Source organism: Hyperolius riggenbachi, chromosome 1 (assembly GCF_040937935.1).
Source record: "Hyperolius riggenbachi isolate aHypRig1 chromosome 1, aHypRig1.pri, whole genome shotgun sequence".
NCBI classification, from domain to species: domain Eukaryota; kingdom Metazoa; phylum Chordata; class Amphibia; order Anura; family Hyperoliidae; genus Hyperolius; species Hyperolius riggenbachi.
The window spans coordinates 277874257-277897994 of record NC_090646.1 but is presented as its reverse complement, the minus strand read 5'-3'; the positions used below and the strand labels follow the sequence as shown (position 1 = coordinate 277897994).

Here is a 23738-nt window from a genome sequence, read left to right as displayed (position 1 = left end):
GTATACAGCCTGATTGTGTATGGATGTGTTTTCTATGTGTGGACATACTGTACATCAACCTACTTCCTGTTTTGGTGGCCATTTTGTTTGTTTACAAACAAATGTTTTAAAACTGTTTTTGGCTACTTTTAATGCGGCAGGGAGCGGCGAAATTGTGAGGGTAATAGGAGATGTCCCCTAACACACTGGTATGTTTACTTTTGTGTGATTTTAACAATACAGATTCTCTTTAAAAATACAACTTGCCTAATAATTCTGCACTCCCTGTATATTTTCGCCAGAACATGACCTGACCAGAGCTGGCCGCCCAAGTCGTCCCTCCCCCCCAAAAAAAAAATCAGACACCACTGCAGCAGTCGCTTATGCCGCTGGCAATTTTATGCAGATTTTTTTTTTTTGGGGGGGGAGGGGGGGGATATCTTATATCCAATGAAAATGTTACAATCGGGGGGGAAACGGGCATGTATAAGGAGGCTCTCCATCCTCATGCCTGCCACCACTCCCCCATTCTCTTTTCTGTCCCCATCCGTTATGGTAACAAGTACTCCTCCCCACCACCTACTTTCTGGTCATGGGATGGTCGCTGAAGACTGCACAGGCGCGCTATACCAATATACTGTGGGAGGCAACCCTAGTCAGTAGAGATATATGAGGGGATACAGGTGAGGAGGGATATATGGGGGGGGGCAGTGGACACAGGCGGGAGGGGAGATATATGGGGCGGCAGTAAGTATAGGTGGTGGGGGGAAATATGAGGGGATACAGAAAAGGGAGATATATTGGGGAGTGGCTACAGGTGAGAGAAATTGAGGGGGGGGGGGGGGTAGTAGCTACAGGTGGCTGGGGTGGAGAGATATGAGAGGATACAGGTTGGGGGGGGGATATATGGGGAGCAGTAGGTACAGGTGGTGGGGAGATATGCTACAGAAGAGGGGAGATATATGAGGGGGCAGTGGCCACAAGGGGGGGGGGGGGGGGGGATGGAGGATGGGGCAGTTGGTAAAGGTGGAGAAATGATATATGGGGGCAACAGGTACAGATGCAGGGGAAGGGGGTACACAGTATGGCATTCTAGAGCCCGCCCTTCCCCAGGCACACATGCAGGGCACAGCGGGTCTCTGGGTGGCCAGAGGGGAACACGGCAAACACACAGGAGTGCTCATACCTTCCAAAAGTGACATCACCCGCCATTGCGGCGGAGGCGAGCTGTATTACCGGCTTCATTAAACACGCTTCATAGTGGAGGAGCAGTTTTGTCCCCCCAAGCTACGCACATCCTTTGATTAGGGGGAGAGATCAAATCTTTATTAATGAAGCCATAAGCACATCGCTGCCACAAGCAGCTCAGAGCACTCCCGGTGATGGGCACATGATCCAAGGATGTGTGTCGCCGGGCAGCGCATGCGCAGTCTTCAGAAACCCTCCCACGACCAGGAACTAGCTCGGGGGGGGGTCTCATTACCATAACGGAGGGGGACAGAGAGCCTCATTACTCAAGCCAAAAACTGGTCCAGATTTGCTTGGTCCTATAGTCTCATAGAAGTGCTAATTCACTCCTCCTTAGCCCTTCTCCTGGACAACAAGCTTATTACCCTCCTGGTTCCTTGAGCTCAAGAAGTGTTTTGCTATAGTGAAAGTAACACATTGTTATGTAGACGTTTTGCTCAACAATCTAGACACATTTCATATAACCCTTGTACATAAGCAATCCCAACCTAAAAAACGTTTTCCATGACTAGCAGCCAGAAAGAGGTTAGCTGGAGATATAGAATGACTGTATAAAATGGTCATAGATTTCTTTTTCAAGGTAAGTGAATAGATGAAGTATCCCCAATAGATTATTGATATTATAAAAAAAGAGGTACCTTGGCAGGAGGAGACTTAAGAGGAGATATGGCAATTTTATTGGATGTCTGTGCTGAATCCAGAGATGTCCCCGTTACTCCTCCACTTTCACTAATAGCTATCGATTTGGTTTGAGCTCCAGAATTAATGTGAGAAAGCACTTTGCCTGCAAATGAAAATAAAACTAACTATTAACCATGCTGTATCACATACGAGTATTGCACAAGCATAACAGACATCAGTGAATTATGGACAAGTGTCCACATTCAAATTTTTTTTTTTAACAATTCGTTACGCATTTGACTAGTCAGGGCATGTTTCTGTTATTTCATTTAAATACATAAATATAATAATATAATTTAGGCCCCTTTTCCAATAAGAAATGTCAATTTCTCTCTATTTCTACCGCAGCTAGTGTGCCAGGATTTGACAGGTGTAAGGCACAATTGCAGTGTGTTTGCGATTTGTGACAGGAGAAAAAAAATTGGGCTAGAAAATATTTTCCCCACCAGATGGTGAAAAAAAAATGGTATAGTGTTGCGATTGCTTTGTAAAGGATAGTGGAGGGGAAGAAACAAACAAAATAAATCACTTAAAATTGTTAAAATGTAAACTGGTAGGTGGCATACCTCATGGATGACACCATGTTGTGTTGTCACCCTCCCTAGGAGGGCTGCCCCCAGGCTGCTTTAAAGGCTTATAGGGTTCAGACTTTTTCCAAGAGAGCAACCTGTGTACAGTGGTGGTCCATGTACCCGGGAGGCGAAGGTTATTCTCCAAAAGCAAGTTTAGTTGGTTGCCCTCTATGCAAGCCTATCTTGTGCTTACCCTCCTTAAAGGAATAGTATCAAACTTCATCAATTTCTGGCAGTAGCATAAATCAAAATTCAATCAACAGTCTGATGGAACACAGCATATCTTTTTGCTGTGCAGGGTCTTATTTTATTTATTTTACCTTATAGATTGCGTCCCCTGAGAAACTGACGGTGACGGGGAATGGGGCAGCTCATTATATGAGAGGGGATTCCTCTATGACAGTGTAGCAGTGCCTATCCTACTTTCCCCACATCATAGCGCATTATTCAGCGCATGACCCGCCTAAGTAGCCCGCTATGAGGAGAGAGAGAGAGACAAGACAACCTCTCTCGCTCCTACTCTGCCCAGCCAATCTGCCCCAGGAGGCTTCTGTGTGTCGGGCTCGGGCTGCCGCCGCCGCATCGTCATTGCTGTTTGCTATGGAACGGCAAACACATTAGCTGGAGGAGGGCGTGTCATGAGCCTTCCTCCCCTTCCGCTCCTGCTTCCAATGCTTTCAGGAGCAATGACACGCCCTCCTCCAGCTAATGTGTTTGCCGTTCCGTAGCAAACAGCAATGACGATGCGGCGGCGGCAGCCCGACACACAGAAGCCTCCTGGGGCAGATTGGCTGGGCAGAGTAGGAGCGAGAGAGAGGTTGTCTTGTCTCTCGCTCCTCATAGCGGGCTACTTCGGCGGGTCATGTGCTGAATAATGCGCTATGATGTGGGGAAAGTAGGATAGGCACTGCTACACTGTCATAGAGGAATCCCCTCTCATATAATGAGCTGCCCCATTCCCCGTCAGTTTCTCAGGGGACGCAATCTATAAGGTAAAATAAATAAAATAAGACCCTGCACAGCAAAAAGATATGCTGTGTTCCATCAGACTGTTGACTGAATTTTGATTTATGCTACTGCCAGAAATTGATGAAGTTTGATACTATTCCTTTAATGACATTGTACTCTACATGTTCTAAAAATACCTTATATACTTGCGTATAAGCCTAATTTTTCAGCCCAACAAAATGTGCTGAAAAGTTACCCCTCAGCTTATTTGCGAGTCAGTGGAGCAGGACAGATGGTGAAGCAGGTTTTGTTACTAGCAGAGGAGTGTAAGGATCGTGCACCAGTGATCCTGTTCTTGCCAACAGGCTCCCTGATGTTTTAAAGCCCCATAGTTAAGTACCTAGCATTTTGCAATCCGCAAGCCATCGGAATTGGATTGCAAAACCCTGCTAGTAGAAAAGGGCTCTTAGGCCAGAAACCCACTGGGAGCGCTTTGTAAGCGTGAGTGATTTGAAAAAGCTCTTGGTAAAGCAATTCTATGGGGGATTTTTATAAAATCACATCACTCAAGTGGGATCACACCCATAGCATTACATTAGCTAGAGCTTTTCAAATCACAAAGCGCTCAGAAAAGCTCTTCTAGTGGGTTTCTAGCCTTAGGGTGGATTCACACTGCCCATGTTGCATTACGTTTGCATTATAATGGGGGTGAACTGTAATGGACACTGCATGTGTTATAACACACAAGTTAAATGAAAACGTCCTTACAGAGTTAGAACAATGCGATCCACGCGGTTTCACGCGCCATCACCAATTTTCACGATTGTTAGCGCGGCCATGATAAGTTATCACGGTTTAGTGAATCAAGCCCATAGTGTGAATGCACCCTAATGCAAACATTTCCTTGCATGCTGCTTAGACCACAGCTTACAGCTGCACATGCATCACAAATCTTTTTCAGGCATTTGCAAAATTCTCAATCAACTGTCCAGAACTGTGGATGCAGGACTTGCAAAAGTAAACAAATAAAAATTATAATAATGTAAAATACAACACAATGTTTATTTGAACTAAAAAGCTCTATTACAACTTGGACATTTCCTCAGTTCCCAACTTGGTGGGATAAACAAACAATTGTTGCAACAGGTGATATCTGTAGTTACCTGCTAGCACAGATGACACTTGGGTAGTCTGTCCCGGCTTGCTGTTCAATGGTTTTGCAATGATCAATTTGGTAATAACAGCACCAGAGGATGATGCAGGAACTTTCTTAGCAATCTGTAAAACCATAAATTGTATGTAAAATAAAGCCACAGATTATGTGTACTTAAAGAGAACCCGAGGTGGGTTTGAAGAATATTATCTGCATACAGAGGCTGGATCTGCCTATACAGCCCAGCCTCTGTTGCTATCCCAAACCCCCCTAAGGTCCCCCTGCACTCTGCAATCCCTCAAAATCACAGCCACGCTGCTGAAAAAACAGCTTGTCAGAGCTGGCTGTGTTTATTTCTATAGTGTCAGTCTGCTGCTCTCCCCGCCTCCTGCAGAACTCCAGTCCCCGCCTGCATCCCTTCCCTCCCTGCTGATTGGAGGGAAGGGACAGGGGCAGGGACCAGAGCTATGCAGGAGGCGGGGGAGCAGCTGAAACTGGCAATACAGATGTAAACACAGCCTCACAGCACGGCTGTGATTTATAAGGGATTGAAGTACATGGGGGAGGAAAGGGGGAACATTGCTATTCTTAGAGCCACTAATTAACCACTCAGGGCTGAGGCACACCTGAGTGCTTTTAAGAACGCTAGCACTTCGAAAAGCGTTTGGCTAATATATTTGAATGAGAAGGATCACACCAGAGAGATGCGATTTTCTCCCTAACGCGGGTCTTGCAGGATTTCTGCGCTTTTCTGAGGCAATTCAGCCTCAATGTTAAGTACAGTAAAGTGGAAAATCGCACTGAAAAACACTAGAACAGAGCAATTTTCCAAGCGTTTTTGTTACAGAAGCTGTTCAGTTCCAGCTCTACTTTAAAAACAATTAAAAAAAAAAACGTTACACCAAAATTAGAAAAATCACTAGGCACATGCCAAGAATCGCTCTGAAAAATCACTTAAAAAAGCGCTGAGCAATTACGCTAGCGCTGTTTGGTGTGCACTGGCCCTTATTCAGCTTCCTGCCTCTATTCCCCTTCCACCAGCCTCTGGCATGGAAGGACTAAATGTGGGTACACACTTGAGATACAATCCCTTGGGTGACAGTTTGTGGCCAAGGCTTTACAGACCTGTCTGAACCGCGCGGTCATCTCTGCTTAGCAACAGACTGCTGGCATCAGAGTGAGTGATTGAGAGCATGTGTGTGCACGTGTATATAACTTTAGAGCAGAGAAAAGATAAAATTGCAATAATTCTAAATGTGTCTGGAGAACTGAATAAACATTGAAAACTAGCCTTCTTCACCTGAGACAGCTCCGACTTGAAACCTACCATAGATTTTTAACCTGTAAAAGAAGTCAAGGGATGAGGAAGTCCAGGAAAGTCCTATTTAGAATAAGAAATAATGGAAAGGAGGAGTCCCCACACAGTCTTGATCAGGAACAATGTTTTATTGTTCCAGCGCACACATTACTACTTCTAACCATTGAACGATTGTTTCGGGGCCCTAAGGGTCCCTTTGTTAAGGCATAAGCAAACATGTTTCTGTCTGCTTATGCCTGACAAAGGGGACCCTTAGAGCCACAAAACGATTGTCAACTGTGATGGTTAGATGTTGTAACGTGTGCTGGAACAATAAAAGCTAAATGCGGTTCCTGATCAAGATGTGGACCCCTCCTTTCAATTATTTGGATTACTTATCATTGGGATCCTGCACAAGCATTCACTATCTACAGGTGTGCAGTCCTTGAGATTGGATTCCATTTACAATTAGGAAAAGATACAATTATTCATGTTTACTTTAGATTTGCTTTAAAAGGGAACTAAAAGTCTTGTTAAGAAAAAAACAAAATAAACCTGTGCCTGCGTTGGTACTCAACGGTCCTCCAGTCCCCACCGTGGCTCAGTTTCGATTTTGCCGACTGAGCCTGTTGCTGGCCGTGTGTGCGTACTCTCTCTCATAGCGCAGTGGCTAGCAACAGGATCAGTCGGCAAAATAGAAATTGAGCTGCGGCGGGGGACCGAAGGAACGTTGAGTACCGGCACGGGCACAAGGCAACTGCAGGTGGCCAGTAGAAGCCCCAGGTATGAAAAACTTTTTTTTTTTTTTATACAAGACTTTAGGTTCCCTTTAAAGGGAACCGAAGTGAGAGGGATATGGAGGCTGTTGAATTCTCAAAAAAAATTGCAGTATCAACACGCATAAAGCACCTACAGACTATAAAATTGCAGGAGTGACGTCAACAACATAGGAAGACTGAATAAACACATATAGTGCCATCACTCTGAGGATAATGCTTATACAGGCAATCTTTATTGGGATATTAGTAGAAAAAACGGCTTTGATATGGAAACGGCAATGGGTAAGCCTCACCAGTTCCCAGGGTACTTGGGACGGCAGATATCTTCACCTTTGTATTACAGGACTCACTTGCGCACAAGACTCACCCCTCTACGTGATGCAGCTTATACAACGGCTTGCTCCGACTGGTGTAGATGGAAGACATCAAGTTATAAGCCATCCGTGTGCACGCTAACCACTGCAATGATTCATCGGCTGACACAGCGCTCCACAAAACCCCATGGGGTGTTTTTGGCCGTTTTTCTACTAATATCCCAATAAAGATTGCCTGCATAAGCATTGTCCTCAAAGTGATGGCACTATATGTATTTATTCAGGAATATGGAGGCTGACATGTTTGTTTTCTTTTAAATAATGCACATTGCCTGGCTGCCCTGCTGATTCTCTGCCTCTAATACTTTAAGCCATAAACCCTGAACATGCATGCAGAGATGTCTGACAAATCTGACAAGATTAGCTGCATGTTTGTTTCAGGCATGCGATTTAGACCCTACTCACTAGAAAGATCAGCTGGACTGCCAGGCAACTGGTATTGTTAAAAAGAAAATAAATAAATATGGCAGCCTCCATATCCCTCACACCTTGGTTTCTTAGCAATGAATGTCTATAAAACTTTTGATCAAACCAAATTTTCAAAGCTACAATTTGTATCCACTAAACAGCAGCAGATTGATGTTCAACCGCACTACACAATCATCCTTTGTGAATAGAACCTCAGAACGCTTATGCAGATTTCTGTCACTTTTTGAAGTACTAATCTGTATAACCTGGTAAGGCGCTCAAGTCAATTGTTCATCCTCACAGCAGGGCAATGAACATTTTCATGAGGAGGTAAGAAATGTCAGTTTTCATATTTCAAACATTCCTAAAAATACCGGTATACACTATTATTTCACAAGACCTTCAGCAAACAATGCGATGCTGGAAATTGCTCAAACTGAAACAATAATTTTGCATTTGTTTACATTTGCTAAAATCAGATGTGAAATCCATTAAAGAGTACCCGAGGTGAGTTTTAAAGAAACACTGAAGTCTCCTAAAATTCAGCTTTTTATTGCAAAAACCTCTAACATTATTGCCGTAACTAAAACGCTGCATCCCCACGGCTGAACTCTAACTAAATCCCTCCCAAGCTCCCCTTGTAAAATCCACGACTCTCTTGGTTGTGGATTTTGCTGTCCCGAGTGGCAGAGCTTTCAGCTGCAGCTCTGCCTCCATGCGAGTCTATCAGCGCGTATCTCCACCTCTCCTCTCAGTGAAGGAAGACAGAGCGGCAGGCGGAGGCAGCAATCCGTTAGACGCGTGTAGAGGCAGAGCTGCAGCTGAAAGCTCTGCCTCTCACAGAAACGCTCCCCGCAGTGTGCCCCGGGGAGTTTGGGGGGGATTTAGTTAGTGTTCAGCCGCGGAGATGCAGCGTTTCAGTTAGGCCAATAATATTGAGGTTTTTGCAATAAAAAGCTGAATTTCTCTTTAAAAATCCTAATTGCACACAGAGACTGGGTCTGCATATAATGCCCAGCCTCTGTTGCTATATTGTTCTTCCCCAGACCCCTCCCCTGTGCTCTGCTGGCCTCCATAAATCAAACCGCCGTGCTACACGCAGCGTGTCGATAGCAGGCTGTTTACATGGCCACTGTCACTCTCTGCTGCTCCCCCGCCTCCTCCATATCGCCGCTCCCCGCCTGCGTCCCTTCCCTACCCGCTGATTGTAACAGAGGCTGGGCAGACCCAGCCTCTGTGTGCAATTAGGATTTTTAAAACCCACCTCGGGTTCTCTTTAAAGTGTGCCTAAAATGGATTTAAAGGAGGCAAATGGGACACAGCAGCATGTTTCCTTCTAAATCACATTCCTCTGTGCCGCTCCCCCCCTTCCCCAAATCCTACCAACAGCAGTTTTTGTCTGCAATCTAAGAGGGGAAGGTGCATCCATGGCAGGAAAGGCACTCCTAAAGAATGCCCCCTCTGGCATTAGGCACACCCCTTCCCTGTCTCCTCCTCCCTGTGCTCTCGGAGAAGCACAGAGCTGATACTAGACTCATGACACTGGGGTCATGGCCATTTAAAAAAAAAAAGTATGTGTGTGTATGTATGTATATATAGATAGATAGATAGATAGATAGATAGATAGATAGATAGATAGAGATATATAGATCCAGCTAGCCCCCTAGATCAGGTAGTACGTTTATTTATTTTCAATAATCTGCCAGCTCAAGTTTACTTTAAAATCTGTTTTGATTACAATGATCCATACCAGGGTTAATTAATCATTTTCTATATTACTTTTATAATTTTTTCCTTAACCCTCTGGGCGATACAATTATATCGCAGCACTATTTTTTTTAATTTTTTAAATCATGTAGCGAGCCCAGGGCTCGCTACATGATAGCCGCAGCGCAGCAGCATCCCCCCACCCACTCTGATCGCCTTCGGCGATCAGAGTAAACAGGAAATCCCCGTTCAGAACGGGATTTCCTGCTGGGCTTCCCCGGTCGCCATGGCAACGGGATGACGTCACGGACGTCAGAGGGAGTTCCGATCCACCCCTCAGCGCTGCCTGGCACTGATTGGCCAGGCTGCACAAGGGGTTGGGGAGGGGGGGCTGCGCGGAACGGCGGGTAGCGGCGGCGGCGATCGGAAGTTACACGCAGCTAGAAAAGTGCTAGCTGCGTGTAACAAAAAAAAAGTTATGCAAATCGGCCCACCAGGGCCTGAGAAATCCTCCTGCACGATATACCCCGAGCTCAGCTAGGGATTATCGCTCAGGAGGTTAAAGGACTCCTGTAGCAAGAGGGATATAGAGGCTGCCATGTTTATTTCTTTATAAACAATACCAGATCACTGGCTGTCCTGCTGATCTTTCATACACCAGTAGTGTCTGAATGACACATCAGACACAAGCATGCAGCTAATCTAGTCAGACTTCAGTCAGAGACATCTGATATACACCCTTTCTCAAGGTCTATGTCTAATGCTGGGCATGCACGGTACGTTTATTCCCGCTAAATCAAGACCGCTGGCTCGATTCCGGTGCGTCCCCGCGGGCGCCTGGATCGATTTCCGCTCGTCCCCGCGGTTCTTATCTTCTGCTCGTTTTCTACTGTCCTGCCCGCGGTATCGAGCGGGGAATCAATCCGGCGGGTGATCGGGCACGTCGGATTTTATCAGCGGCCCCCATCAGCAGCTCGATTCAGCGGGAATAAACGTACCGTGTATTCCCAGCATACAAGCTTCAGAGGTAGATGATCAGCAGGACAGACAGATAATCTTCATTGTTTAAAAGGAAATAAATATGTCAGCCTCCTGTTCTCAGTTCAGGTGTCCTGTAAGTACTTTTTTTTGCTGGTTTGCTGATGAAAAATTATACAATAAATATGGAGAGAAAACACATAAAAAAGTAAACTATAGAACAAAGAGAAAAAAAATTAACTTTAACAAACATCAGCATAAAACACTACCTGCACATTTTGCACTTGCTGCGTCTGAAGAACAGAAGACTTGGCAGCGGTACCAATGATTTGAGCAGAGGTTAATGATGACATACCCAGCATAGGTTTGACTTCAGTACGACCTCCAATAGTAACAAATTTTATCTGCTGTGTTGCACACTTTGCATCTACATGCTGAAGAGCAGTAGCTTTTTGTGCACCTGACATCTGATTTGATGGTATTAGTACAATGGGATGGCTTGACTTCCCCAGAGTTGTCACAATCAGCTTTTCCTGCTTGACAAATCTATTTCCAGAAGTAATGTCAGATGCCTTATTCAGAATCACTTGGCCAGACAATGTTGTCGCCAGCTTGTGTATACCACTCTGCAGTACAGTTTTCATAGCTGTAGCCGATGGTCCTGGGCTTGGTTTTGAAGCTACGCTTACTACTGCCAAGTGACTAGCAGTATTACTAGTGGTTGGGTTTGTTTCATTGGAAAATGATGAAGCAACACATTCTCCACTACTGTTCACTTCCACTATTTCTTCCAGCTCAGTTTCCATAGGCACCTCCTCAGCCATGGGAGAGGCAATTGTAATAGCTTCAATGCTGTCATCATCCATGCCTCTCAGTATTCTGAGATAAGAAAAAAACTTTTAGTAACACAATAGTTATCAAATGAAACACACGCTTGAAAAACAAGATCCTACTTTTAGAACAGTTTACTAAAAATGGGGTGCTACTTTAGTGTAACAAGTTTGAAAATAATAAAACTGTCTGGAAACAAAACCTGTATGCTTCTTATAATTTTACCCCATCCATGTTGAAGAAAGGCAAAAAAACCTGAGAACTCATGAACAGTATTTGGGAACGCTACAATTTGCTAAGGTTATTTTATATTGCATGATATGCCATCAGCTTATGAGATTGTTAGTTGTTACAAATTTGCAGTTTAAACTACAGAGTTTAGAAATCTTGTGATTTAACAAAAAAAAAAAACCCCTTGACTGCTAAATGGTAAATGTATTTATACAAATAAAACACAACTGGCAACAAAGAGGATAGATACATATTTTTTATTTTCTTTGCATACCTGCCTGTGTCTGTTGATCACCACTTATACTCAGCATGTAAACAAACTCCATAGCTGCCCCCATGCATGCATTCAAAAACTATGCACCATATATCTATTGAGTTGTGCTCACTTATGATGAATGTCCCAAGTCCATAGGTGGGCACACACCATACAATTTTCATGCAATCTTGCTGTACAATCAATCACAAAGTGCTGTTACACTATATGGATGTTGGTAAGATTGTATACAAATTGTAGTCAGATTGCATGCAAATTGTATGGTGTGTGACCACATTATGGGTCTGGTTAAAAAGACAAGTGTAAAAAAAAGTGTTGTAGTTGCCATGATTTACTAATCATGTTGCATATTTTAAACAAAACAAGGATACTGGCTAGCTTCTATGGGTAACTACTCCCTTTATCATTGCACCTGACTTTGGAAATATCTTCCCTACTGACTCTGCAGTCCCATTGTTAACGTGTTTCATGCAGAAGGAAGCCCAGACTTTTCATATCTGCCCTGAGAGATTAGACCCCCATCCCATAGCTGCCCCCAGCCTGTGCACCCCTCACTCTAGAACTGCCCTTTCCCTTCCAGTACTGCCCCTTCTAGCATGCACGCCCCTCACTGTGCAGCCACTTTATTTTAATTCTTCCGGTCAGTGATTTGCTGCCCCCAGCAGGACTAACCTGCAGTGGATGAGCTACGAGCCGCCTAAGACTTCCCGGGCTCTGCTCAGATCACGGGACTCAAGCACCGCCTCCCTGAGTTTCCACTTCCTGGAGGCCAGTCTCTTCTCACGAGACTTCCTCTGGCCGATGATTGGCTGGGGTGGTGTGATGAGGGTTGCCGATTCTCCTCCTCTTCCTATGTTGCGTTCCAACGTTGGGCGGCCCGGTTGGCGGGAGGAATGGAAGAATAGAAGTGTTGAGAGTGGCAACCGTTAGCCTCGAACCAACTGTGTAATAAAAGGGGGAAAGTTGTGGCTGTGACGGTGCGATCACCCAATATGCCAAGCGCTTTATAAGCAAAGAACATTTTGTCCGGTTTGAGTTTTGCTAGGTTAAAGTAAGGTGTAGAGGGATTATTATGAGGGCAGATTGCAATCTTTAGATTTATGCATACAGCTATTACAGAGCTAGCAAGCAATGGTGACCATACAGAGATCAAGATCTCCAGATTTTAACATCAGATTTACTATATCAGAATTTATTGAAGTATTTATAAAGCGCCGACATATTAAACAGCGCTGTAGAGAGAATATTGTATTGTCACGAATCTGGTTCCTTATTAGTCATACATTGTTCATTTATACAGATGCAGTTGCTGGTACTGGAGGACTGAGGTTACTGTATCCAGAGGTTTACTATAACGAGATTCTACTGTACATCCTATTTTGTTGGTACACCGGAGTAGCACATTCAATGAAGAGACATGCCTCCTGAGCCCCATCTCTCTTAATTAAATGTGACTCCAATGTACCGACAAAATAGAATGTACAGTAGAATCTCCTTATAGTAAACCTCTGGATATAGAAACCTCAGTCCTCTGATCCCAGCAACTGCATCTGTATAAATGAACAATGTATGACTAATTCTGATATAGTGAACTACTTTTCCTGGTCCCTTGGAGTTTTCTATGAAGAGATTCTACTATATTGGCATACGGAAGAAGAGCTGTATTGTCAGTTGAAACAAAGTCACTGTACAGTATAGCAGAAATCTATTAACCCTTTGCACTCTCACATGCAAATGTTCAAACAAATGCATTCACAGATTCACTCATCCAGGCACAACTGTTATCCCTACAGCTAAGTTAAAAGCCGGGGTTTTAGTTCACAGAAGAATGCATTCTTATGCTTAGTCACCTATACTGCGTAGAAGTACCCAGGTAAACATAGGTGTCCTAACTCTGGCCCTGTAACATGCATAGTGCAGACATGCAAACACATTCATTGCATCAAACCTATCAATGGATTAGGAGCACACATCCTAACGTCCTCTCCTGGGACAGATAGTGCGTCTTACCAATCGCACAAGGGAGCTAACCTAATGTATCCATGTGCACCATGCGCATACACCAGCACAAGCTGTGTGCATGCTGACAAACACATACAGGGGAAGGCGGGAGTGCACTGGATTAGACCCTAGCCACAGGGGTCAGTAACAAGAAAAGTCCTTAATGACTTATTTAATGTCCTAGCTAGAGGCGATGTGCCTGGATATATGTATTTTTTTTCTTGTTACTGCCAGGGGCGTAACTAGAAATCACTGGGCCCCCCTGCGAAAATTTGGATGCCCAGGGGTACCAAATAATTGTAATAGGGCAGCGTTTCACTATAAAATAATTGTAATGGGGGCAGCGTTTCACCATAAAATAATCGTAATGCACCAGAAATTAATCGTAAAGTGGGCAGCATTTCACCAGAAATTAATCGTAAAGTGGGCAGCATTTCACCATAACTAATCGTAAAGTGGGCAGCATTTCACCATAACTAATCGTAAAGTGGGCAGCATTTCGCCATAAAATAATCGTAAAGTGGGCAGCATTTCACCATAAAATAATCGTAAAGTGGGCAGCATTTCACCATAAAATAATCGTAAAGTGGGCAGCATTTCACCATATACTAATCGTAAAGTGGGCAGCATTTCACTATACAATAATCGCAAAGTGGGCAGCATTTCACCATAAACTAATCGTAAAGTGGGCAGCATTTCACCTTAAAATAATCGCAAAGTGGGCAGCATTTCACCATAAAATAATCGTAAAGTGGGCAGCATTTCACCATAAAATTGGGTGGGGGAAGCCTCCGGATCCTGTTGAGGCTTCCCCTGTCCTCCTCCGTCCCACGGCAGTGGCAATAAAGCTCCCCGAACAGCAGGGATGTAAATATTTACTTTCCCAGCGCAGGCGCAGTATTGACTCTCCGCTCAGAGATAAGCGGAAATAGCCGATCGCTATTGGCCCGCTCTACTGCGCAGGCGCAAGTCTCCTGTGCCTGCGAGGTAGAGCGGACCTGACAGAGATCAGCTATTTCCGCCTATCTCCGTGCTGAGAGCTGCAACAGCTAAATAAATGCAGCTGGAAGAGGAGGTGGGAACATGGCAGCTCATATAAATTAGAAGTCAGAAGAAACTGCAGGAAAAAAAGTAGTGCTTTGATCCCTTTAACCACTTAAAGGGAACCAGAGATGAAGCTTATTAAAAAATAGGAAAAGATTTCATACATACCTAGGGCTTCCTCCAGCCCCATAAGCCTGGATCGCTCCCACGCCGCCGTCCTCCGCTGCCTCTATCGTCGGTACCGGGTCCCGTCACTTCCGCCGGACGTGACCAGTCTTCCGCATGCACAGGGGCTCCCTCCTGTTCTTTACGCATGCGCCTGCGCAGTACGGAGGGAGCGCACTGTGCTTGCGTCGACTGGCCGAAAAGACGGGACCCGGTACCGGCGGACAGAGGCAGCGAAGGACAGCGGCGTGGGAGCCATCCAGACTGATGGGGCTGGAGGAAGCTCCAGGTATGTATAAAACTGGTAGGTAGTTCGTCTTTGGGTCTCTTTAAACTCTTGAGGACTGCAGGGCTAAACCCCCCTAGTGACCAGGCCATTTTGAGTAAAATTGGCCACTGCAGCTTTAAGGCCAAGCTGCAGGGCCGCACAACACTGCACACAAGTGATCCCCCCCCCCTTTTCTCCCCACCAACAGAGCTCCCTGTTGGTGGGGTCTGATCGCTCCCCCCATGTTTATTTTTTTTTCCATCAATATTTTCGTTTGTGTTTTTTTTTTTTTTAAAGGCTGTTTCTTTAAACCCCATCCCTTCCTCCCTCCCTCCCCACAGCCAGCCAATTACGGCGATCGGCTGTCATAGGCTTCTGCCTATGAGAGCCGATCGCTCTCTTGTCCCCCAGGGGGACAGCCGTGTCACACGGCTGTCCCCAGTGCAGCGCTGCTGCTGATCGCAGCGCTGCACAGGCTAAATAGACGGCGATCACGCCGGAGACTGAAGGCGGGGCGGAACTCCGCCCCCCAAGCAGGAGATGCGCGCGATCTCCTGCAAAACAGAGCCCCAGGACTTTACGCCAATCGGCGTTAGGCGGTCCTGGGGCTGCCACCGCGGCCACGTCCATTGGCGTGACGCGGGCGGCAAGAGGTTAAGGACGGCAATGAATTTTACCTCCTTTTCTTGTCACTAATACAGCTTTCTTTTGGTGCTATTTGATTGCTGCTGTGATTTTTAGTTTTTATTATATTCATCAAAAAAGACATGAATTTTGTCAAAAAAATGATTTTTTTTTACTTTCTGTGCTGACATTTTTCAAATAAAGTAACATTTCTATATACATTTTTGTCCGAATTTATTGTGCTACATGTCTTTGATAAAAAAAAATCCAATAAGTGTATATTTATTGGTTTGGGTAAAAGTTATAGCGTTTACAAACTATGGTGCAAAAAGTAATTTTTCCATTTTGAAGCATCTCTGACTTTTTCTGAGCATGAGGTGCTAGAATTCCAGGATAGTATAAATACCCCCAAATGACCCCATTTTGGAAAGAAGACATCCCAAAGTATTCACTAAGAGGCATGGTGAGTTCATAGAAGAATTTATTTTCTGTCACAAGTTAGCGGAATATGACACTTTGTGACAAAAAATAAAAAAAAAATTCCATTTCTGCTAACTTGTGACAAAAAAATGAAATCTGCCACGGACTCACCATGCCCCTCTCTGAAAACTTTGGGGGTTCTACTTTCCAAAATGGAGTCATTTGTGGGGTGTGTTTACTGTCCTGGCATTTTGGGGGGGTGCTAAATTGTAAGCACCCCCGTAAAGCCTAAAGGTGCTCATAGGTCTTTGTGCCCCTTAGCGCACCTAGGCTGAAAAAAAGTGTCACATGTGGTATTGCTTTACTCAGAAGTAGTATAATGTGTTTTAGGGTGTATTTTTACACATACCCATGCTGAGTGGGAGAAATATCTCTGTAAATGAGATTTTTTTTTTACACACAATTGTCAATTTACAGAGATTTTTCTCCCACCCAGCATGGGTACGTGTAAAAATGCACCCCAAAACACATTATACTACTTCTCCTGAGTATGGCGATACCACGTGTGGCACTTTTTTGCAGCCTCGGTGCGCTAACGGGCCCAACGTCCTATGAGTACCTTTAGGATTTCACAGGTCATTTTGCGACATTTGGTTTCAAGACTACTCACGGTTTAGGGCCCCTAAAATGCCAGGGCAGTATAGGAACCCCACAAGTGACCCCATTTTAGAAAGAAGACACCCCAAGGTATTCCGTTAGGAGTATGGTGAGTTCATAGAAGATTTTATTTTTTGTCACAGTCCGTGAGGAGTAGTCTAGAAACCAAATGCCTCAAAATGACCTGTGAAATCCTAAAGGTACTCATAGGACGTTGGGCCCCTTAGCGCACCTAGGCTGCAAAAAAGTGTCACACGTGATATCGCCGTACTCAGGAGAAGTAGTATAATGTGTTTTGGGGTGCATTTTTACACATACCCATGCTGAGTGGGAGAAATATCTCTGTAAATGACAATTTTTTTTATTTTTTTTACACACAATTGTCCATTTACAGAGATATTTCTCCCACCCAGCATGGGTATGTGTAAAAATACACCCCAAAACACATTATACTACTTCTGAGTACTGCAATACCACATGTGTGACACTTTTTTGCAGACTAGGTGCGCTAAGGGGCCCAAAGTCCTATGAGTACCTTTAGGATTTCACATGTCATTTTGAGGCATTTGGTTTCTAGACTTGCGGTTGCGTATTGTGTGGCATACCGGTTGGTCTCAGCCACAATTAAGTCGTAGAGACCAGCAGTGATCAGAAAAAAAAATGTTGTCACTGCGGTGGGGCGGGTGAGGGTTTGGCCGGGTGTTCAGAAGCCCGCAGGGGGCAGATTAGCGCCTGATCTGATGAATAGGAGTGCTAGGGGGTGACAGGTGGTGATTGATGGGTGTCTCAGGGGGTGATTAGAGGGGAGAATAGTTGCAATCAATGCACTGGGGAGGTGATCGGAAGGGGGTTTGAGGGGAATCTGATATTTTGGCCGAGTGATCAGGAGCCCACACGGGGCAAATTAGGGCCTGATCTGATGGGTAGGTGTGCTAGGGGGTGACAGGAGGTGATTGATGGGTGTCTCAGGGTGTGATTAGAGGGGGGAATAGATGCAAGCAATGCACTGGGGAGGTGATCGGGGGGGGGGGGGGGTCTGAGGGCCATCTGAGGGTGTGGGAGGGTAATTGGGTATCCGCAAGGGGCTGATTAGGGTCTGATCTGATGGGTAGCAGTGACGGGGTGATTGATGGGTGATTAGAGGGAAGAACAGATGTAAATAATGCACTGGGGAGGTGATCGGGGGGGGGGGAGGTCTGAGGGTGTGGGCGGGTGTTTGGGTGCCCGCAAGGGGCAGATTAGGGTCTGATCTGATGGGTAGCAGTGACAGGAGGTGATTGATGGGTGTCTCAGGGTGTGATTAGAGGGGAGAATAGATGCAAGCAATGCACTGGCGAGGTGATCGGGGGGAGGGGGGTCTGAGGGTGTGGGCGGGTGATTGGGTGCCCGCAAGGGGCAGATGAGGGTCTGATCTGATGGGTAGCAGTGACGGGGTGATTGATGGGTGATTAGTGGGTGATTAGAGGGGAGAACAGATGTAAATAATGCACTGGGGAGGTGATCAGGGGGGTTTAAGGGCAATCTGAGGGTGTGGGCGGGTGTTTAAGTGCGTGCAAGGGGCAGATTATTGTCTGATCTGATGGGTAGCAGTGACAGTTGGTGACAGGGTGATTGATAGGTGATCAGGGTGTGATTAGAGGGTAGAATAGATGCAAGCAATGCACTGGCGAGGTGATCGGGGGGGGGGGGTGTCTGAGGGTGTGGGTGGGTGATTGGGTACCGCAAGCGGCAGATTAGGGTCTGATCTGATGGGTAGCAGTGACAGGGGGTGATCAGTGGGTGATTAGAGGGGAAAACAGATGTAAACAATGCACTTGGGAGGTGATCTGAGGGCGGGTCTGCGGGCGATCTGAGGGTGTGGACGGATGATCAGGTGCCCACAAGGGGCAGATTAGGGTCTGATCTGATGGTTGGCAGTAACAGGGGGTGATTGATGGGTGATTTACAGGTGATCAGTGGGTGATTACAGGGGAGAATAGATGTATACAGTACACAGGCGCGGGAGTCTGGGGAGGATCTGAGGGTGTGGAGGGGGTGATCAGGAGCCCCCAGGGGGAAGTTTAGGACCTAATCTTAAAAATAGCGTTGACAGTGATAGGGGGTGATTGATGGGTGATTAGGGGGCTGATTGGGTGCAAACAGGGGTCTGAGGGGGTGATTGGGGGGGCTGGTCTGAGGGGTGCTGTGGGGGGGGGGGCAGGATCAGTGTTCTGCTGTGTTTACTAGGGGGGCTGCCTCCTGCCCTGGTGGTCCCTCGATCACTGAGACCACCAGGGCAGGAGACAGCCTGTATAATACGGTTTGTATACTTTACAAAGCGTATTATACGCTTACTATGCGGCAGATCGGGGGTTAACAACCCGCTGGCGCTTCTAAATAGCTGCGGGTTGACGTCGTGGGTGGGCAGAGCATAATGCCAGCGGATGCGTGCGCATCTATGCACGCGATCCCCAGCTAATTAGTCCTCCAGATGCCGCCGCCGATCCGTGTTAGGCAGTCCTGGGGGTGCCACTTTGTCGACGCCCATCGGTAGTGGGCAGTGGTCAAGTGGTTAAAGCCCTGTGAGAAAAAAAATGGAAATAATAAAAACTCTGTAATAATGATAACTTGATTTAAAAGAACAAATCAAAAACACAAACATACCTTTTTATAGTACTGTTAGTTTTTTCATCCAGCTCATTTGTTTGCGGATGGTAGGCCGCTGAAATACTTCTTTGAATTTTATTTCTTTTACAGATACTTAAATTCAACTGTAACAGAATAACACCTAGAAACTCAGTTTACAAGAGGTAGGAATACAGAATTCCAATGATAAATATAATTGGAGTCTAGCTATTGGTGACCATCATTACCAGAACAAAAACATGACCTTACATGATATTGCATATTAATTAAATAATGAATGACTTACGTCATTGACGAATTCCCGGCCTTGATCCAACAGAATTCATTCAGGGCACCCATGCCGATTAAAAAAATCTATGAGGTTTGTTGTCACCTCCCACAGCATTTTTAGTTTTGAAAGGATCGGCAGCAACCCATTTTGAAAAATAATCGGTAAGTGTAATGATATATTTATTTCCCCTTGAAGTTGTTGGTAAAGGACCTGTTAGGTCCATACCAACCAACTCCAAAGTCGAGAGACACGTATGAAAAAAAAATTATGGAAAGCACCAAGACAAATATCCCTTTTAAATGTTGCATTTTAATAAGTTTATTGGATTTACAGAAAGTGTGCAATAATTGTTTAAATAAAATTAGGCTGATGCATAAATGTGGGCACTGTTGTCATTTTATTGATTCCAAAACCTTTAAAACTAATTATTGGAACTCAACTTGGCTTGGTAAGCTCAGGGACCCCTGACCTACATATACAGGTGAATCCAATTATGAGAAAGTATTTAAGGGGGTCAATTGTAAGTTTCCTTCCTCTTTTAATTCTCTCTGAAGAGTAGCAACATGGGGGTCTCAAAACAACTTTCAAATGACCTGAAGACAAAGATTGTTCACCATCATGGTTTAGGGGAAGGATACAGAAAGCTGTCTCAGAGATTTCAGCTGTCTTTTTCCACAGTTAGGAACATATTGAGGAAATGGAAGATCACAGGCTCAGTTCAAGTTAAGGTTTGAAGTGGCAGACCAAGAAAAATCTTGGATAGACAAAAGCGACAAATGGTGAAAACAGTCAGAGTCAACCCACAGACCAGCACCAAAGACCTACAACATCATCTTGCTGCAGATGGAGTCACTGTGCATCATTCAACCATTTGGCGCACTTTACACAAGGAGATGCTGTATGCCCACAGCACAAACAGAGCTGCATGAGGTATGCTAAAGCACATTTGGACAAGCCAGCTTCATTTTGGAAACAAAAATTTAGTTATTTGGGCATAACAATGCATGAAGGAAAAACAATGTTATGCATGAAGGAAAAACAACACAGCATTCCAAGAAAAACATCTGCTGCCTACAGTAAAATATGGTGGTGGTTCCATCATGCTGTGGGGCTGTGTGGCCAGTGCAGGGACTGGGAATCTTGTCAATGTTGAGGGACGCATGCATGGGCGTCCGCAAACATTTTTCCGGGGGGGGGGGGGGGGGGCAAAAAAGGAAGGGGGCATGCGGCGCGCATAGTGCACTGCGCCAAAAATTGGGCGTGGCCATGGACCCAGATGTGGGTGTGGTCACGGCTGGAGCCAAATTTACAAGAACTTAGGAAGGGTGAGACATTAGACTAGGACTATAGTAAGAATTAGATTGCAAGTGTCTCCGACACAGGAGCCCCCAGTTTAGGTAGTGACAGGTGCCCCTCAATTTAGACAGTGACAGGGACCCTCAGTTTAGGTAGTGACAGGTACCCCCCCGTTTAGGTAGTGACAGGGACCCTCAGTGTTGCAGAAGATGTCAGTGTTGTATAAATACATAATAATAATAATATGATAGGATATTAGAATGGCTATGGTAGGATTAGATTGTGAGCTCCTCTGAGGACAGTCAGTGACAGGACTATGTACTCTGTAAAGTGCTGCAGAAGATGTCAGTGCTATATAAATACATAATAATAATAATATGTCAGGACATTAAAGAGGAACTCCAGTGAAAATAATTTAATAAAAAAAAGTGCTTCATTTTTACAATAATTATGTATAAATGATTTAGTCAGTGTTTGCTCATTGTAAAATCTTTCCTCTCCCAGATTCACATTCTGACATGTATTACATGGTGACATTGTTACTGTGGGCAAGTTATGTAGCTGTTTCTAGCTGCTCTGGCTGTTACAGACAGATTTAAACAGCCATTCCCTGTCTGTGAACAGGTTTCAGCACAAAATTAGTCACACAGCACCCCCTGATGGTCTGTTTGTGAAAATCATTCTATTTCTCATGTAAAAGGGGGTATCAGCTACTGATTGGGATAAAGTTCAATTCTTGGTTGGAGTTTCTCTTTAAAATGGCTATGGTAGGATTAGATTGTGTGCTCCTCTGAGGACAGCCAGTGACATGACTATGTACTCTTCAAACTCAGCGCTATGTACTCAGTGCTATATAAATGCATAGTAATAATATGACAGGACATTAGGCTATGACTATGGTAGAAGAGAGGGAGAACACAGCAGGTTTATTGAGATAAATTTTGGACAGAGGGTCATAGATAGTGAGGATGGACAGAGAGTGCTAGAGTAAAACTGGGCAGATAAAGATAAAACGGGTGTCCAGACAAACAATGAAAGAGGGTGACAGGGAATTTTTGGGTTTTCAAAAGAAAAAAGTTGATAGGTAGGAATAGGGACAGAAAACGAGAGAAGTAAGGGAGAGGAGGGGGTTAGAACAGAAGAGTGTGGACAGGGAGCAAGAGAGAGGGTGGAAAAAGACAGAGGGTGGTCAGAGAAGGTGAAGGAAGTGAGTGAACAAAGAAAGATGGAACATTATGCTCTTATACAATTAAAAGCCAGTCACAGTTGAGCTGCACTATTAAATGTACATTACACAAATTACTCTGCAAACACTCTGCCTGCCTGTACAATGTGCTCCCAATAACAACACTGATAGAAAAGAAAAGCCTACATCTTCCCTCAATGTATTTATTTATAACCTCAAATGCCGTCTCTTCTGCATTCTGTTGGGAAGGCTGAGCTGCAGCCTGTGCACGAGAAGATCAGCTTGAGGATCGGACAGCCTGTGTCAGGCATTTCCTGTGACAAGCCTGACATTACACAGAGCAGACGCTGCCTGCAAAGTTTTTTGTGATTTCTTTCACATGACTGCACACATGCACAAAACTCCTCTTCAGGACAGCCCCAAATGTAAACCTATGTGTATATTTACAGGCAGCTAATCTGCAAACAAGTAGCTGCCTTCTCCCCTGTTGTGCAGAGCTGGCAAAAGAGCAGGGCTGCTGTAACATACCCGTCCCAGCGCTGGCAGTGCTGTCTTCCCTGCCTTCTCCTCCTCACGTGACACGCTCTCCTCTGATCTCCTCTTCACAAACCGCAGAGGGTAGGGGCGGGACTCGGAAGTAGTGCGAGCATGGAGAAACCCAGCGCTGGAGGGACATGTAATAGCGCTTGGCTGCCGACACTAGCAGGGCGGCCGAGGGGGCAGCTGGCGGCCAGGGGAGGGCAAATGCCCTATTTTGCCTAACGTGCGGACGCCCATGGACGCATGGATTCCACTCAGTATCAGCAGATTCTGGAGACCAATGTCAAAGCTGAAGCTGCGCCAGGGCTGGATCTTTCAGCAAGACAACAACCCTAAACACTGCTCAAAATCCACTAAGGCATTCATGCAGAGGAACAAGTACAAGGGACATCTCAGTCCCCAGACCTGAATATAATTGAAAATCTGTGGTGTGAGTTAAAGAGAGCTGTCCATGCTCGGAAGCTATCAAACCTGAATGAACTACAGATGTTTTGTAAAGAGGAATGGTCCAAAATACCTTCAACCAGAATCCAGACTCTCATTGGAACCTACAGGAAGCATTTAGAGGCTTTAAGTTCTGCAAAAGGAGGATCTACTAAATATTGATTTCATTTCACTTTTTTGTGGTGCCCAAATGTATGCACCTGCCTCATTTTGTTTAAACAATTATTGCATACCTTCTGTTCATCCAATAAACTTCATTACACTTCTCAAATATCACTGTGTGTGTCCCCTATATGATATATTAAACTGACATTTTTTATCATAACCAAATGATTTATACAGGAAAATCATGACAAATAACAAGGTTGCCCAAACTTTCGCACCCCACAGTATTTATAATGCAGAAAAGCACACTACATGTGACAACCTATGTGCCATTCACAGTGCACTTGGTGCATTGAGGGGTATTGTGCTGCGTTATGGAAACTCACTGCATGTGGTGTGTTACACTTCAACGCACATGTTAACAGGTACAGGGAAGCATACTTTTTATTGTCTGTATGCTTGACTGTACCTACTGTATGTAATGTAACACGGCTATAATGTGCAGTGGGATGTTTTTATTCTGTTGTGTTGCATTCTTGTTATACAGGTAACTGTGAATGCAGACTTCATGCTGGGTACACATGATACGTTTTTCCGCTCGATATTCAATCCGATCATTTTTTCCACTCTAT

General features: G+C 45.0%; 1 protein-coding gene across 2 annotated transcripts in view; it reads right to left on the bottom strand.

The window, feature by feature from the left end:
• LIN54 (lin-54 DREAM MuvB core complex component) overlaps positions 1-12212 on the bottom strand; it is a 70868-nt gene extending 58656 nt beyond the window's left edge. Inside the window, exons 1-4 of one of the 2 annotated variants that reach the window (XM_068233621.1) lie at positions 12133-12212; positions 10394-11003; positions 4592-4706; positions 1866-2011 (exon numbers count right to left, since the gene is read on the bottom strand). In XM_068233621.1, coding sequence (XP_068089722.1) covers positions 1866-2011; positions 4592-4706; positions 10394-10990 — 858 coding nt within the window. In that variant the 5' untranslated portion in view covers positions 10991-11003; positions 12133-12212. Of the gene's footprint in view, positions 1-1865; positions 2012-4591; positions 4707-10393; positions 11004-11460; positions 11475-12132 lie in introns of those variants that run through there. The other variant, XM_068233622.1, reaches the window with a different exon arrangement.
• Positions 12213-23738: the final 11526 nt, after the last annotated feature.